Source organism: Pinus tabuliformis, chromosome 5_2, assembly GCF_031772625.1.
Source record: "Pinus tabuliformis cultivar Carrire ecotype Pingquan chromosome 5_2, CPIR1, whole genome shotgun sequence".
Taxonomy (NCBI): domain Eukaryota; kingdom Viridiplantae; phylum Streptophyta; class Pinopsida; order Pinales; family Pinaceae; genus Pinus; species Pinus tabuliformis.
In genome coordinates this window covers 230,125,287-230,143,976 of record NC_142306.1, presented here as the reverse complement: position 1 = coordinate 230,143,976, position 18,690 = coordinate 230,125,287, and the positions used below count along the sequence as shown (strand labels likewise).

At 31.3% G+C, this 18,690-nt stretch overlaps 1 protein-coding gene and 1 pseudogene across 1 annotated transcript; one reads left to right on the top strand and one right to left on the bottom strand.

Moving 5' to 3' along the window:
• Positions 1-327: 327 nt before the first annotated feature.
• LOC149158377 (UDP-glycosyltransferase 72B1 pseudogene) lies at positions 328-2,165 on the bottom strand (annotated as a pseudogene).
• Positions 2,166-6,352: 4,187 nt separating this feature from the next.
• Positions 6,353-8,053, top strand: LOC149158376 (uncharacterized). Its single transcript, XM_089433966.1, has 2 exons — positions 6,353-7,185; positions 7,333-8,053. Exons 1-2 carry the CDS (start codon positions 6,353-6,355, stop codon positions 8,051-8,053), a joined length of 1,554 nt encoding a protein of 517 aa, XP_089290092.1.
• The last annotated feature ends 10,637 nt before the right edge of the window (positions 8,054-18,690 follow it).

Here is an 18,690-nt window from a genome sequence, read left to right as displayed (position 1 = left end):
GAAATAAAAATCCACGGGTTCAAATCCTCTACAATCAAAGACTATAAGCGAGCAAACACGTGAGATTTACTATGTTTAATATTGGATGGCTGTCACTGTCCTGAAAACATCAATATGATTCAGCTTCTGCTACAGAATTTACACTCTAAAAACAAACAGTGATGTCAAGTATATGCCATAACAAGTAACAGAAACTAGAAAATTTAATTCCAAGCATGGTTTACACTAGCCAGAGCAGGGGATATTGAAAAAAGCTTGTTTTAAAACAAACCGGGAATGATGAGTACATTGCTAAGCCAAAATATATATACGTGACAAACAATCATATAAAAATGGAAAACTAGTCATAATATGAAATATGAAAACATAAAAAAACAGCATAGCACCACTGATTTGCCACGTGTTCACAACTCGCTCCGTCTGTGGCCTTTACGTGGTGGCGTGAAACAAAATCTAATCTAATCTAATATCTAATCTAAGTGAAATAAAACTACCGTAATATGAGAGGCAAAGTGTTGCATTTGAATGGATGATAACCGTCGACATTCTGAATTCCTATCTAGAGGATGGTCGTCCCGAATGGAAGCCATGTTTTGGTCGCTGTGGCTCATGAGTTTGCTGCGTTCATTGCCTACTCAGACACTGCAGCGGCCATGGCTTTGTCCGAAGAACCCCCTTCTTTCAACGCACTCACGGCCGCCTCCTTCAATTCTTTCACTCTCGCCCTTACCCTCATCCCGCCTTCTCCTTCCATCAACTCCCTAACAACTCTCTCCACTTCTCCTCTCTTTACGAAATCATCGCTTTCCATCTTTGCTGGGATTCCCACTTTAAACTCATCAACCAATAGAAGCCTGTTCATCCTCTGTTCGGCAAAGAGAGGCCAACAGATCATGGGCACTCCATGTGAGATGCTCTCCAGTGTGGAATTCCAGCCGCAGTGAGAAAGGAAACCGCCGGTGGATGGGTGAGAGAGAACAGGAATCTGAGGCGCCCATGAAGCAACAACAAGTCCTCGGTCCTGGGTTCGGCTCTCGAATCCCTCGGGTAACAGTTGAGAAATCTCTGTTTCCTCGACAGACAGAAAGCTGCTCGACGGACTGCGCAGCACCCACAGGAAGCGATGGCCACTTGCTTCCAATCCCAGGGCGAGTTCAATCACCTGAGCCCTTGGGAGACCGGTTCCGCTTCCGAAGGAAACGAAGAGAACCGACGAAGGCGGCTGCTTATCTAACCACTTGAGGCAATCCGCCCCTCCATCTTCGACAGGTTTGTCATTGTGTTCAAGTGGCAACGATGATATGAGCGGCCCAACTGGATAAAAGCGGGGCATTCGATCAATATCCGTCGGATTACATATCTTTCATGCCACCAGCGCTTTGATAGCTTCAGGCTCCAGTTCCTCGAAGGTGTTGATCAAAATCCCCGTCGCTTCCCACAGAAGCGAGCAATGGCGGTAAACCCAGTCAAAGACTTCGTCAGACCTGTCCAGAAGGGGAGTCATCATATCTCTGCCAGGGATCGGCAGAGTGCCCGGTACCTCTATTGGGAAATCCATGTCTTTAAACGAAATTGGAATCTCCGAGACGAGCTTTGGAAGAGATAACAGGACTGAAAGCAGAGACGCAGAGGAAGTGAAGAATACGTATGTGGGTATGCGGAGCTCGGCGGCCACATCGAGCATAGTGGAGCAGAAAAAATCAGTGATGAAAGCAGAGATGGGAGAGGCAGAGTGCACGAGGGATCTGAGAGCATTTTCCACTGATCCTTTGGAATTTTCAAAAAGCTTAGATAAGTAAATTTCGATTTTCATATGTTGTGCGCCTTCGATCTCCTCCCCCGGCAACTGGATGAAATTGATGTCGAGAGCGGAGGACGCCATGGACTTGGAATAAGCATCCATGAGGCTAGGGGAGAACATCCATTTGCAGGTGATAAGGGTGATGGAGAGTCCATGGGTGGCGGAGAGGTGCCTGGTGAGCTCTGCGACAGGGATAAGATGGCCCATTCCCGCGCCGGGAAAAATAGCTACGTGAGGCTTTGGGGTTCCCATGGCTGTTCAATGTAAATGACTGTAGGCAATAGGGAGGAAAATGATATTTGGGTATTAGGACTCCGGACATATCATTTTATTGTGCCCGCCCAACATGTCAATGGACCACAACTTCCATTCTATGCTCAGCAGAAAGTAGAAACCAATACTAAGTTCTAACGAGGGTGAGGAGCAAACCAATACTACGTAAATGACGTCATAGCTTCCGTAAGTCTTACGTGGGATGAGATTCTAAGTTCTAACCCGGGTGAGAGTAAAAGAACAGAAACGAATAGTTAACTAAATGACTCTTGCTTCCGTAACCATTACGTGGGAGCGTTCAAAATTGAACACGTCAGAGCCCTTCAAAGGGCTGTGGCTGAACACGTCAGAGCCCTTCAAAGGGCCTCTGGCACGTCAGAGAAGGCACGTCAGAGAAGTAAGAGGAAATTTTTACCCATCAAAAAAAATTTTAAATATGATTTTTGTCATTTAAAAAAAAAATTGGAATAATATCTTAAAATTTTTTAAGAAGGGCTGTTAAATTTTCAACTTTTTTTTTAAATTTCATTTTTTCTAAAATTAAAATTTTAAGAATGTTGAATTTGAGAATTTCCTTAAATCCTTTGATGTTAAAACTTAAATCCCATTTGAGAAACTCCCATTTCAAAAACAACAGTTTCTTTTTTAGTTGTTTTTCCTAATTGTGCATATGATGCAAGTTTTTATTACTTATTATCCCAAAATTACCTTTTCATACCATTACATTTGGCAGTTTCTAAGTTGCTTCCATTTAAAAAACAACAGTTTCTTTTTGAGTTGTTTTTTCTAATTGTGCAGATGATCCAAGTTCTTATTAATTATTATTTAACAATTACCCTTTGATACTATTTCCTTTGGTAGTTTCAATTGAGAGCCACTAGGTTTGACAACGATTTAGCCGGAGAGGAGCGCATTCCACAAGCTTCATAACATACTGGATTTTATTTGTTTGCAGATTCCCAATTCCTGGTATGTTTTCATATTCCCAATTTCTTACTGGATTTTATTTGTTTGCAGATTCTCAATTTCTAAATGAGTTACTTGTATCAGTGTTAGTAAATGTGCTAGTGACTTGAGGCAAGATACTAGTAATCAGAGAACAGATTTATCTTTGTTCATAATAATTATAGATGCCACCTCAAATCTGGAAAATATGTTGTGGAATGCTTGTAGTTTGCTTACTTTATTTTTCTAGAAAACAACAGGTCATCCACAAACATGAAATGTGAAATACCAGTGGTTCTTATTACCCAGCATCTAGCAATTAGTCTATTTTCTCTAGCCAACTGAATGCATTTGCTCAGACCATCAATAACTAAAATAAATAGTAATGGAGAAAGGGAACAATCTTGTTTTAGTCCCTTATAGAGTTTGAAGAAATTATTCTGTTTCTGGTTGATGAGCATTGACAGTTTTGTTGAGGAAATGCATGTCATAACATAACAAGATTAGTCGAGATCGGTATAGCAGGCAATTCTCTATCATCTGTAAATAAACATGTACTCATTTTTAATAAATCAATATCATATTATTTCTCCATTAAATTTCAATATCAATATTCAATAGGATGGTCCATTTCGTCATCACCCTTTCGGTTGAACTTATTATGATCTTTCAACTGCAATACAAAAACAATGTCCCCAGTTACAGTGTCCGGTGCTTCATGAGCTTCACCCTGAAAGACTATTCTCTGTCCATGTAGCAGTGACATGGGGATTGGTTTCTTTCAAAAGCATATAATTTTCAGAGGGAATAATGTACATATGCTGTCTCAGTCATTATTCAGTCGCAATCTCATTAAAATTTCCGGGTAAAAATAAAGCTGAAGCTTTACAGACTTACCCCACTCTCAAGTAATGGCCTGCTTCAGATTAATTATATGAAATAAGGGTTGGCATCTAAATGTCTTTGTGATGAACGTGTGTGAGCCAACATGAAAATGAATCGTCCTTCTCATTTTCACTGTGTCTTCCAATTTCAATTCAATTGATTGACGCCGCCTTCATATGAAACTTATGTATAAAAGCTGTCATATGAATTCAGAGTTTGTGTGCACTCAATAAGCTATCCTAGTTGCAATTAAGGTTAATTTATTAAGCTTAATTTATTCAGTTTATAATAGCAAAAAAATTGATGTTTCTTTTAACACTTATAAAATAAAATAAATTTAATATTTTATAGCATTTTTAGATCCAAAATTAAAATCAATCTAAATTGGTAATATGAATATTTTATCAATATTTTAATTTAATATTTTAATTGAAAACCCTTACCCACACATAAATCTATCAAACTATCCCATGCCAAACACGAAACCGCCTCATCAATTATAAAAATTAGAAATACAGCCCACAGTTTTCCAAATCCGCCTCGCTTATGGATACAACCCACTGTTTTTTAATCCCTTGTCTTCTATAAAATACAACACCCTTCTTCGATTCCTCATAGATTCTCTTGCGTTATTCAGTTTATAATAGAAAAAAAATTTGATGTCTCTTTTAACACTTATAAAAAAAATAAATTTAATACTACATGGAATTTTTAGATCCAAAATTAAAATCAATCTAAATTGGTAATATGAATATTTTATCACTATTTTAATTTAATATTTTGATTGAAAACCCTTACCCACACATAAATCTATCAAACTATCTCATGCCAAACACGAAACCGCCTCATTAGAAATACAGCCCACATTTTTCCAAATCCGCCTCGCTTTTGAATAGAGCCCACTGTTTTTTAATCCCTTGTCTTCTATAAAATACAACACCCTTCTTCGATTCCTCAGAGTTTCTCTTGCGTTATTCAGTTTATAATAGAAAAAAAATTGATGTCTCTTTTAACACTTATAAAAGAAAATAAATTTAATGTTTTATGGCATTTTTAGATTCAAAATTGAAATCAATCTAAATTGGTAATATGAATATTTTATCAATATCAATACTTTAATTTAATATTTTGATTGAAAACCCTTACCCACACATAAATCTATCATACTATCACATGCTAAACACGAAACCGCCTCATCAATTATAAAAATTAGAAATACAGCTCACAGTGTTCCAAATCCGCCTCACTTATGAATACAACCCACTGTTTTTTAATCCCTTGTCTTCTATAAAATACAACACTCTTCTTCGATTCCTCAGAGCTTCTCTTGCGTTATTCAGTTTATAATAGAAAAAAATTGATGTCTCTTTAACACTTATAAAAGAAAATAAATTTAATGTTTTATGGCATTTTTAGATCCAAATTTAAAATCAATCAAAATTGGTAATATGAATATTTTATCAATACTTTAATTTAATATTTTGATTGAAAACCCTTACCCACACATAAATCTATCAAACTATCCCAGTCTAAACACGAAACCGCTTCATCAATTATAAAAATTAGAAATACAGCCGACAGTTTTCCAAATCCGCCTAGCTTATGAATACAACCCACTGTTTTTTAATCCCTTGTCTTCTATAAAATACAACACCCTTCTTCCATTCCTCAGAGCTTCTCTTGCGTTATTCAGTTTATAATAGAAAAAATATTGATGTCTCTTTTAACACTTATAAAAAAATTAAATTTAATGTTTCATGGCATTTTTAGATCCAAAATTAAAATCAATCTAAATTGGTAATATGAATATTTTATCAATACTTTAATTTAATATTTTGATTGAAAACCCTTACCCACACATAAATCTATCAAACTATCCCATGCCTAACACGAAACCGCCTCATCAATTATAAAAATTAGAAATACAGCCCACAGTTTTCTAAATCCGCCTCGCTCATGAATACAACCCACTGTTTGTTAATCCCTTGTCTTCTATAAAATACAACACCCTTCTTCGATTCTTCAGAGCTTCTCTTGCATTATTCCGTTTATAATAGGAAAAAAATTGATGTCTCTTTTAACACTTATAAAAGAAAATAAATTTAATGCTTCACGGCATTTCTAGATCCAAAATTAAAATCAGATAGTGCAGAACTTCTTGAAGAGGAACCAACATGCAAGAGGTACAAAAGAAAATTCAAGTCCAAATGGAAGTTGAGATTTCCATGGGCTTATGCTGTAAAAGATTTTAATGGTGTTGAAAGGATAAAATGTTCATGGTGTGTAAAATTTTAAAGGGAAACTCCATTTGCTAAAGATGGAAGCACAACCCTTCAAGTTAGTGCTTTAAACATCCATGCAACATCAGAGGCTCACAAATTTGCTTTGCAACTTGTAGAGGGAGAAAGTAAACGGAGTACTCTTCCAATTACAAAACATGTAGAACTAATGGTTGATGCTCAGAAAGAGAGAATTATATCAGTTATTGAGAACATGTATTTTGTTGCAATACATGATTTACCTTTGGAAGTATATAAGCCAATTTGTGACTTGAATAGGTATAAAAACACTCCTCACATGCCTCTAACAGATGAATACTCAGCATATACAAATACATCATCTGGAAAAGACTTTCTAGAAGCTGCTAAGGAGGTATATTGGAAAAAATTAAAAGATGAGATTTTCGAAAGCCCATATTACTCACTTTTAGTTGATGAAAGCACTGATGGGACTATGGTGCAACATTTGATTATTTATATTACATATTTGACCAATGAAGGAAGAGGTCCATGTGCTACAAAATTCATACAATTGCTACAAATTAGGGATGGAACATCACAGTCTATGTATGATGATGTGACATCTCTTTTAGCAGACATGAATCTATCCATGACAAAGTTAGTTGGATTTGGATCTGATGGAGCATCATCCATGAGGGGTATTCGTGAAGGTTTATCTACTAAGCTTCGTCGACATGCCCCTCATTTAGTAGATATCCACTGTATAGCTCATCGAGAAGCATTAGCAGCTAATGATGCTTCATCTTATTTTGAAGAGTTGCAAGCTATTGATAAGTTTGCAAACAAGATCTATTCATGGTTAGGGAAATCTACTAAAAGACATGGAGAATTGAAAGAGCTAATGGAGTCATTTCAAATCACAAGGCTAGAAGTGTTACAAATTCATCATATTAGATGGCTTTCTAGAGGAAAAGTCATGGAAAGACTCGTTAAGCTCATGCCTGCTTTGTTAAGGGACTGGGAGTTAGTGGAGAAAAAAATGTATGAGATGGCTACAATATTTCAAGTTCAATTTTGCATCCACTTACTTGCAGATGTGCTTATTGAGTTAAATAAACTGAATCAAAAGTTTCAAGAGGATCATGTTGACATTACATCTATTGGAACAACTTTACATATAACTATTAGTTTGCTTCATAAGCGATTTCTAAAAGGCACATTTGGGGCAGGTGCAATGCATACATCATCCTTCTTAAATAAAACACAACAGGGAACTCTTGAGTTTGCAGATTGCACAGGTATGGTACATGTACATGAATTAAGGTTTGAGAGTTTGCCAAAGTCACAAAGATCAGGGACACTAGATGACTGCATTACACTGGGAAAGGCTTTTGTAATGAAGGTGATTGACTCTCTAAATGCAAGGTTCACAGATTTACCTATTTTTAATGTAGCTAATTTTTTTAGTCCTCATAATTATTATGAGGATATGGATGACAGAGACTCTCAAACAAGAAGATGGTTGACACGTTTATGTGAAAAATTTAGTGCTGGAGGCTTGCTTTTTGTGGACAACATTAAATGTATGGATGAAATGGATGAATTTATATGTACTATGTATAAATCTTACCCAAAGAAGCATATGTTTGGAGCATGGGATCTATGTGGAGGTCAAATTGAATGGTTTGAAGGATTTCAATGCTTAATGCAGCTATGGCAAGCAATTCTTGTTATTCCGGCTAGTACAACAATTTGTGAAAGACGTTTTTCAAAATTAAATCGGATAAAAAATGAGGATAGGTCAAGGTTTTCTTTAAAAACATTGGATATGTTAATGTTTATCTCCCTCAGTGCACCTCATGCTCTAAATGAGGTAGATTGGAATGCTATTTATGATGAATGGAAATAGATGAAAACTCGAAAACCTCTTCCACTATGAAAATAGATTGAAAGAACTAGTAAGTTTCAGTGTTTATTACCATCATTGTCTTACTCTATCAAGCACTTGAATGAACCATTTTGGTAAGTGAATTTTTTTAGTTTTATACCATTTGTCTTTTGTAAATAAAAGCATAACCATATTTTTCAAGTTTGTATGTGAAGTTTTTCTAACACATATTGAATGTAATCATTGCAGGATATTGCACAAGATATGTTAAGCTGGAGGCCAAGTATAGGGACTGTAGTTCCAATAATTTGAGATGTGCAAATATTGGAAGTCTCAGCTTTCCAAAAGAGTTCTAATAGACAATAGAATAGTGATTTGGTCAAATTTGAAGTTTATAAGCTAGAATTACACATAAGCTAGAATTTATTTTTAATTTTATAAATGAGACCTTCCATATACTTTTAATATAAGTATTTTTGTTTCTTCTTATTTTTATTTTTATTTCAATTTCATTAAGATGTAATTATGTATATATGTTTATTTTTTGTACTCATATGCAGTTTCCCAACTATGATTTTGTCCCTATAGTTGGTTCAATTGTGGCTGAGTTCAAGGCCTGTGAAATATGATCATATGTGGTTACATTTCTCAATCACATGTGTAAGAGTAATTCATTTACTAATGTGACATAGTAGTATCTTTTTGTTTGTGAAAAAATAAAAAGAAATTTGAAAATAATTTACTATTGTCAATTGAATTGCTTTTTTTTGTTATGCTTTTCATTCTAGAAGTGCGACCTAAATGTGTGCCCTTCTAAATGAAATTAAGACCTACCCTTCAAATTTGATCACTGGATGAGATTCTGAGTTCCAACACGGGTTACAGTAAAATAACAGAAACCAATAGTTATCTAAATGATTCTTTAGTCAGTTACTACTATCTCTCATGGAAATGGTCATAGATGAATGACTTAAAGCAATTGAATCTCTCTAATAAAAAACTTATCATGGAGTAGCTTATTAGAATTGAAATAATCTCAAATCCCTAGGAAATAGTGGGTAAGGAGCCACGTGGCATTGATATAAGTTTTTAAATTTTTTAAAAGTAATTCCATTTTTTGCTAAATAAAATTTGCTTATATATAAATGAATGTTATAAATAATAATGCGGAACTTATCATAGAGAAAGTTATTAGAATCAGAATAATCTGAAATCCCTAGGAAATTTGTGGGCGAGAGCCTAGCAGAATCTAATTTTTTTTAATTTACTAAAAGTTGGTGCAACCTAACAAACTCTTAAATATGCTACAACCGTTTATAATCATTAAGACTAAGCATATTCCCTTGAGAATCAATCTACACCCTTAATTAAAAAGTTAAAAAAAGTCAACCGATCCTTAAGTTGAAATAAAAACCTTTGGGCAAAAAACTAAGATAAAAAATTGTTAAGATAGCTTTCATAAATAAACTAAGATCAAAGGGCCAAGATTTGCTAATTTATAACTCTTAATGTCTTAATGTTTTTGAGTGTAGTCATTTTTTTAAGTTGGTATTTTTTAAGACATAAATTTGAAGTATTTTTATGTAGTTCTTTTAAGAAATGTTATATATATATATATATATATATATATATATATATATATATATATATATATATATATACACAAAGATTTAAATATCAAAAGATCACAATTTTATTAAAAAATTATCATTCATTTTAACTTAACCATTTTTTAAATAATAAACCAAATTTAAAAAAGGTAATATATTAGAAGTTATTTACAAATTAATTTTTCTTATCCTTTTAGGAAATAGCTTTATCAATTTTTAATAAAACAATATACATAAATCATTGATGTTATGTACGCAACTATTAACAATGTTGAATTATGGAAAATGAAAATAATAAAAATGTAGCCAATCATAAATAGTTTATAGTTTCAAGAAGCAAGCATTTGGGGTAAGCAAACATTTTATATAGGATGAAAATTCAAGTATTGTATCTAATGTTGAATAATTTTTATGTGCTTATATTGAGAGAGAAAGTGTGTTTTGGGGGTGAGAAGAAGAGACAAGGGGAGATAGAGATTCAGATTAGGAGGAGAGGTAAGAAGAGAGAGCAAAGGCATCCAGAGAGGAAGAGATCCAGAGTTAAGATGGATGGATCTATGGTGGTTTATATTACAACCAAGTCTAAAAAAGATGTGTGATCAGTAGATCCAGAATAGAGATGAATGGATCTAGAGTGTTTATATTATAACCAAGTCTAAATTCTTTGTTAATATTACAACCTAGTCTAAAAAAAAGTATGAAATAACATAGTTTTATATTAGTTACACAATAAAGATAGTGTATATTAAAATTGGGATTCATGAATTTTCAGTTCTTAAAAAAAACCATTATCAAGAATATAGATTAGATAGAATAAAAATTTTCTTCCTATCATACAAAATCTAATGGATAAAATCAAAAAACTTATACAAAATCTAATGGATAAAATCAAAAAACTTACCACTGTTTTTCAACTTCAAGATCTGTTATAAATATTGACATCCAATTATCCAATCAATACAGTGTAGAATTCCAAAATATTATTGAGATTTTCAAAAATGTCTTTTTGTATTGAGTTATTTCATTACTCTCTCTCTTCCATTGCTCAATTCACCGTTTCATTACTCCTTCCATCTTCTCCATTGTTGTGTGAGGTGACATTGGATCCGAAATTATGTGTTCTCCATTGTTGTGTGAGGTGACATTGGATCCGAAATTATGTGTTTAGAAAATGTCAAGCCTGTGTCAGGCGATCACTGCAAGAGACCTAGAAACAAAAGTATTACAATGCTATAGTGGATACATATACAACGTATTAGAGCCATGCACATTTATTATGTATTAAATTCAGCTCGCAGTTCCCGTTTGGGTATTTAGACTACAGTGAGGCATTTGGATCTGACAGGGCTTATTCCCTCGACTTCTGCATTGTCTACTGCAATGGAGGAAGAGCCGGGTACGGAAGCCTACAGATAGGGACAGTGGGATTGTGAAAGAAAGTGTTCATACAGGACAATGCAATTCACATTGTGAAACGGCTTTTAGATTTAGGTTAAAAGCTTTCTTTTCTTCAGCATATGTATCAATTTTGTCCATATTAAAAAGTCCTCAAACACCACAGTTTTGTGCAATCTACCTGCGACGTGACATGGATATCAATGGATCACTGTAGGCATGAATCTATGTTCTCTTTAATTAATGTGATACCCATCTATCCAGTGCATACTCGACAACTGTGAAAAGAGGAACCGCTCTCTAGCATTAGAGCGTTTCATTCATTAGGGCTATACGTTAATGGGGAAGAAGGAACCATGTGTTTTCCAGCTAGGTGATAAATTAGAAATGGCAAAAGTAAATGAAAAATAATTCTGTTAAAAGAAAAATGGCAGATGGATTTTAGTTTCTTTTTCATGAAATATGATTTTAGTTATTTTGCACCAATTTCACTTTTATTGGGCATATTCATATTCAATTTTCTGTAAAGTTAGAAAGAATCTTACTTATCTATAAGTTAAGTTATTTATTTTTGCTAAGTTTGTTCTATAATCCTTGATCTATATGTTTTCTGCAAATATATATTATTTTAACAACTTTATGCCATAAAGAGCAATATTACAAATAGTTTTAACTTGTTACATTATTCACATTTTTCCAAGAATTGAACTGGTGTTAAGAAAAGTTCACTAATTGTATATGGCATAACTGGAAAGCCTTATTAAAAGAGGAATTGTTTATAATTTTGAAGAAGAGGATTTGTCTATAATTTTAGAAAAAATTTTCTTGAAAGATGTATGAGGGAGATTGAAAGAGATGAAAAAAAATAGAAGGATTTCAAGTGGAGTGGCTTATTTATACTCAACGAGGTTTAATACTTAATAGCTAATTAAAACAATGAGATTATTGGGTTCCTCTCAATAAGTGGAACTATTGCTAAATAATTATTTTAATATGCATAAAGATTAACATCAAAAAGTTGTAATACAACAACTTGAAGTGGATTAAATTCTTTAAGATATAAATTCTATGAACATTGAAGTTTGATAAGAATATAACGAACTTTGAATTTAGTATTTATCAACCATTGATACTAATTAATTTTTTTATCTATAAATTTTAGAAATATATAAACAAATTTACATATATAAAAATTTTGAAATGCAAATTTATTAATAGTTAACGAATTTTTAATAATTGAGATGGATCCATCAAAATAAACTGAAATCTTTCAAATGAAAATTTGTCAATACGAGATATAGATCTTACAATAAGTTTTTGCAAAAATTTGTGTAAGCAATTTCACTTCTAAAGCACACAGTAAGAGGAAAGTGAATTTTATCCGGAGGAAAGTGAATTTGATTTATAAATAAATTAATTGTAAATTTTAAATATTTTATTTAAATTTCCAATTCTACTGAGTTTTTCAAATTTTTATATACAACAAACCTAAATAATAATAGTTAAAATAATGGTAAACACCTTCATTTTTTATTAACATCTTTTTAATTGTAATTAATCTTTTTTATCTCAATCTAATTGGCAACCTGAATGTTAATTAGCATTTCTACGAAAACAAACTCTACACTTAATTTTGACGAACGCTAGAACAGACCAAAGCACGATGAAAACTTTTCAAATGGTATGCCTTTTGATCATTCATATTATTTTATTTTATTTTTGTTTTTTAAATGGTAAACATCTTTCCGTAAAAAAAAGAATATCAATCCCTTAATAAATTGAAATAGTTTAGTACATACTAATAGTGGAGACAACACATCAAGTCGTGACTCTTTCATAATCAAATGAAGAGTTGGAAATTTGTAGAACACATTGAAAGTCACATATGATATACCAATTACATAATATAATATGATATTCATAATATATATTATAATATTTATATTTTATTTATTAATAATATAACTACGAAGACACATAAAAAGTTATTTTTATTTATTTATTTTGATAATATAATTAATAATATATTTTTTTATGTATTTATTAATTATATTTATTAATGTGGTAATGTGGTTGGGGTAATTTTAAAAATAGATAAAGTCACTATAAATAAAAAGAAATTTTATATTTTTAGAATGTAAAATTATTTGTATTCAATTTATTTTTTTAATATACAGTTTATTTAATTTTTAATATAAAATTAGCATGTTGTATTTAAAATACATTATTATTAATAATAAATTTAATGTAATTCATAAATAAAACATTTCAATACATAAGTAATATTAGAAACAAAACACTGTTTTGTTTCTAATATTACTTATATATTGAAATGTTTTATTTATGAATTACATTAAATTTATTATTAATAATAATATATTTTAAATACAACATGCTAATTTTATATTAAAAATTAAATAAATTATATATTAAAATATTTTTTTAAAATATAAATAATTAAAAAGAAATTTTATATTTTCAGGATGTAAAATTATTTATATTTTAAAAAAATATTTTAATATATAATTTATTTAATTTTTAATATAAAATTAGCATGTTGTATTTAAAATATAATGTTATTAATAATAAATTTAATGTAATTTATAAATAAAACATTTCAATATATAAGTAATATTAGAAACAAAACAGTGTGGTTTTTAAATCAATTATATATATATATAAAATTATGGTTAAAATATTTAAAGTAGTTCCACTATTTTATTTTCGGTCATTTTTTACTTAAAAGATGTGATGGTTTTTGGTCTTTACTAGATTTTTGATTAAGATGGATCTATATTAATAATATTACATTAACTAATATAATCATAAGAAATATATGGTTGATAAATGTCCATAGACATCAATTTTTGGTAAAAATCAAGACACTTACTTCATAATACATCTCATATAATTAAAATTAAAAAAATAATAAAATCACAAAAATTCTAAACAAGAAAAACATTAATATTACTTTCATCCCTAAACATTATTAGAACACAAAGGACTATACTCAATTCCTTGTTCTTGTGGGAATGAATACATAGGTGAAACTAGTAAGTCAGTTAGCATAAGATTAAAAGAACACATAACTGATAGCTAGGAATAGGTTGGAAAAATGTGCCTTAGCTGAAGAGGCATGCTCCTCTTCTCACTATATTTGTATAAAAAATGTAGAGCTAATTCATAAAAATTACCACTATTTAAAGAGAAGAATAAAAAAAATTGAAGATAAATCTCAACCTTCTATATGTATATATTTCTAAAAATATCCTAAAATATTTTGTAAAAATTAAATATCTATTATTTATTTAATAATTATTAATAACTAAATTAAAAATATAAATTTTTATTTTAAAATAATCCTACTCATTTACATAAATATAATATAAATTAAAATTTATATAATATCAAATAAAATATATTAATATATTTTAAAATAAAATACTTATTAATTTAATCCTATAAAATAATAACTAAAAATGTTAATATGTGCACACTATTATTGATTTAGTATTATAAAATGATTACAAATAGAAATTATTATTTACACTAATTGTAATAATATTAAAAATGTATAGTTGCATTGATAATGCATATGACTATTAAATATGTTAAGTCGAATTATAAAATGATTACACATATAAATTATTATTTAAAGTAATGGTAATAATATTAAAAATGTAAAGTTGCATTCATAATATATATGACTAATATGGGAAGTCGAATTTTAAGCCTATGATACTTATCTATATATTTATATTTATATTTATATTTATATTTATATATATATATATATATTTATAGAAAATGTTAATCTAGATAAGTTAGAAATTAAATAAAAAGAAGAATGATTTATTTTATAATGAAATATTTATAGTTAAAATTATGTGAGGGTTTGGTCAAGTTTGGACACCTTTTGTGATGTTTAATTTCTCCAAAGTGGCTTCTATTTTTTAGCCTTTTCCCATGAAGGAATCTGAAATCTTGTAAAGACTAAACCCCACTAAAACCAACTTGTCTACATTTAAAAATTGTTTATAACCTTTTTAATTTTTAATTTAATTAAACTAAAATTTTATGTTGGCGAGTATCATTGATTTTTTATTACACACACAACTATATATTCTTTATAATAATAATAATAATAATAATAATAATAATAATAATAATAAAGTAGCCATAATTAAGTTAATTATTATTATGTTTTTTAATCTATGTTGGTAACGTGAGATGTATCATGAGACAAGTGTTTTGATGTCTATTTTGGATGGATACCTATCAACATTTATCAACCATTTAATTTATTTGAACAACATATTAATCATAAAGTTGTAATACAAAGACAAATGTAAAACACATAGGCAATTAAACAATAGTTGACTATATAACTTGGGAACTACCCAACATAAATTTAATCATAAAATGAAATATTTGTAATACATAAAAGTTTTATAATATGATATAGAAATAAAATTATTAAATTAAACATATATACTAGAGGAAACTTGGGAACTACCCAACATAAATTTAATCATAAAATGAAATATTTGTAATATATGAATTTTTTACAATATGATATGGAAATAAAATTATTAAATTGAACATATATATTCCTAGAGGAACCTATCAGCCTGCCTGACCATAAACCGCTGGGGTTTACGACCTATCTAAACCGGGTCATAACCGGGGGATTTGAACCTTGGATCTCTTAGTTTTCATAGATTTCACATTACTTTGATCACCAATTGAATTGCTCCCCTAGGAAAGATCATAAAATATTTTTTGATACTCTAGTCAATATTAATTTACAGTTATTCAAATTTTTAATGATGTATAACATTTCCTTGATGGTGGTGTTCTCATGGTAACTAGAACCCGACATGAGGCATAACCGAAATGTGGACGTCTCTCAGCATTGGTTTTTCAACAAAAGTTATAATTGAGTCTTGACATGTTGGTCTTATGTTTGGTTAATGGGGTGGTGGCCCTCAGTGATAGAGACTTGCTCTACACCCAAATCTGCATGCCCCTCGTGTGGCAATCCAACAGCTCCCGAACCTTACCCCACCTACCCATATCCGATCGACTTAAATTCAAGTAGGTGGGAGGATGTGGTTATGTGTACGACGATGTCTTTGGCAACGAAATTGATTTTTTCTGCTTTGAAATGGATCGTCTGTCTCATGGTGGATTGGTCATGGAAGGGGAATTCTGCGACAGATGAGAAAAGCTCATTTATCATCTTATCATGGTAAATCGTCTTGGGATGGAAGAGTACTAGTTTGGGTTGTACACTTGGCTCACACTATTAAGCGCTCTTGCTACTCACCTCACTCATCAAGCCCGAATTCTCACATCCGTGGCATATTATATTTGCTTGATCCTGGTTTCAAGGTGTTGATGGTATTAATCCTCAATCATTAATCTCTTTATGGTCACCAACAAAAGTTTATGCTATAGTTATTGGAGGTTTGTTTTCATTATTCTTTTCTCAGTTGGTTATTGTAGGGTTGTGTTGTAGTCTTTCAAAGGTTTGGTTAAAACTTGGTCCCATTGTCTTTAACTATAAGGTAGTCAACTCTCTTCTAGGTCATCTCTTTTCTCTTAATAGATGTCAGTGTTCTTTGTGCTCTTTTTACACAACTTAGGGACTTGTATGTCATTCAAATTGGTGGCAGTTATTACCCCCAGTGACACCTAAAAAATCTAACCCTGTCGGGATTCTGTTCAGTTGCCCAGTGTTGGTCTATGGAGTGTGGTACCCTCGAACCTTCTCCATTTGGTTTTGAAAATGGACATGGCCTTGCTAGAACTTGATTAATTCAAACATTTCTAACTTTTTTAGCTCCCAGTTCACACAAAGTTTGGGGTTTTGGAAAGTTTGGGTAGGTATCAGTTCAGGAGCGTTGTGGGATTGTAATTATCTTCTTCTTCCCACATATAGTTCTCTGTTGTTTTAATATTGGGTCTATGGTTTGTATTGTATTGGGGTCTTACCATCCTATTGCTCGTTCCAACTCTATCATTCAGTCTTCTAGAGTCACGTCTTCTTGTTCAGTTTGTAGGTCTCATGCCTATATGGCTCCTCGACAATGGATATCTAGATGCAAGGGTGGCGCAATTGGGGCATCCTCTTCATGATGTAGGTATTTATTTGGTTGGGAATTCGTGGCTAATTTTTTCTACTTCGCTCCTCTTGAGGCTAGAAATGAAATTCGACACTTGGAGGCTAAGGATTTTGATGATTGTGAATATTATTTTGATGTAGATATTGAAGGCAGTAGCCTCAAGTGGGTTCTTAATCTAGGGAAGTTTAATAAGATAAGACTTCACATCATCCATTCTATCACCTTGCACTATCAATTGGAAATGCTACTAAGCATGGAAATTCAAAATAAACAAGTTGACAACTACAAGTTCTTTGCAGGTCAGGAGGAGATTAAGAGAATCCTGAGGGACATCAAGTTTAATTTGGATAATATTGTGGTTAGATTGACTCGAGTGGAGTGTTTTGTGGTCTCTGATTTTAGTGACTGACTCCAATGACCATCAGGAGGAGCTTGTAGTCATCAACGCTCCAGTTCAGAACATTGCTCATGCAAACTCTTCTCGTCATTCGTCAATCATCAGTTTGGACTAATAAGTCCACCATGTAAAGTGTATCAGTCTTTACTTTGGGTTGGAACTTGTTTTTTGTAAGCAATCTTGTGATGTTTTTTTAGTATTACTAGTGGATTATGGATATGTACTATTGTATTTCGCTTCTAGCATTTTGCATGCCTCAATCATAGCCTTAAGGAAATTGGATGATCTTAGTTGAGTCTATTGTAGTGCCCAATCTTCTTGCATTCAAGTAGGATAGTCCCATTTTACAAATTTTGCCTACCGTTAGTTTCTGATGTGTTTATGATTATCCCGAATAATAGTTATGATCTTCCAAATCACACTTTTAGATATATGAAAAATTTCCAATATAATATCTTTTGTTGTTAATAGAAATCAATCAAAAACATTTAAAAAAACATGATCTATAACATTACTCATGATACTTGATGCTTCAAAGTTTTAATAATCCATAACATTACTCATGATACTTAATGTAATATAATTATATTTTGTCAAACAACTTTAATCTCATCACTCAACATTACAAAGACTTGATATGACTAATAAATATTTTATCCAAGTGTTGAACTGATTGCAACTATCAATTTAAAATTCATTAAATATACAGTAATTTAAATATTTAAAAGCATTAAATTTTATACATAAGGTTCCGACAACTTGAAAAGTGTTTTGTATCAAAGTTGTTTTTAGTACTCAAATGATACTTTTCTGGTTGTCTAAGTCGATAAGATAGTAACGTGCTCATTGTAATTTTTTACTTTTGATTAAATATCAATGTCAATGGGCAGGATTTATATATTTTGATTGTATTTATTAAAAATTATATTTATGCCGTAAGGCGTTTCGCTTTGAAATCAACTCCCCCTCTTACCCACCTGTCATCATTGTGAACCCCACAATTATATGTTAGATGATTCAAAAAGGCACAATCGTCCGATCATGAGAAAATAGTTACAAATTTGTTGTAGACTGTAGTTACAAATTCATTGTAAATTCGTTGTAGACTGCAGGCCCTTAATCTCTCTC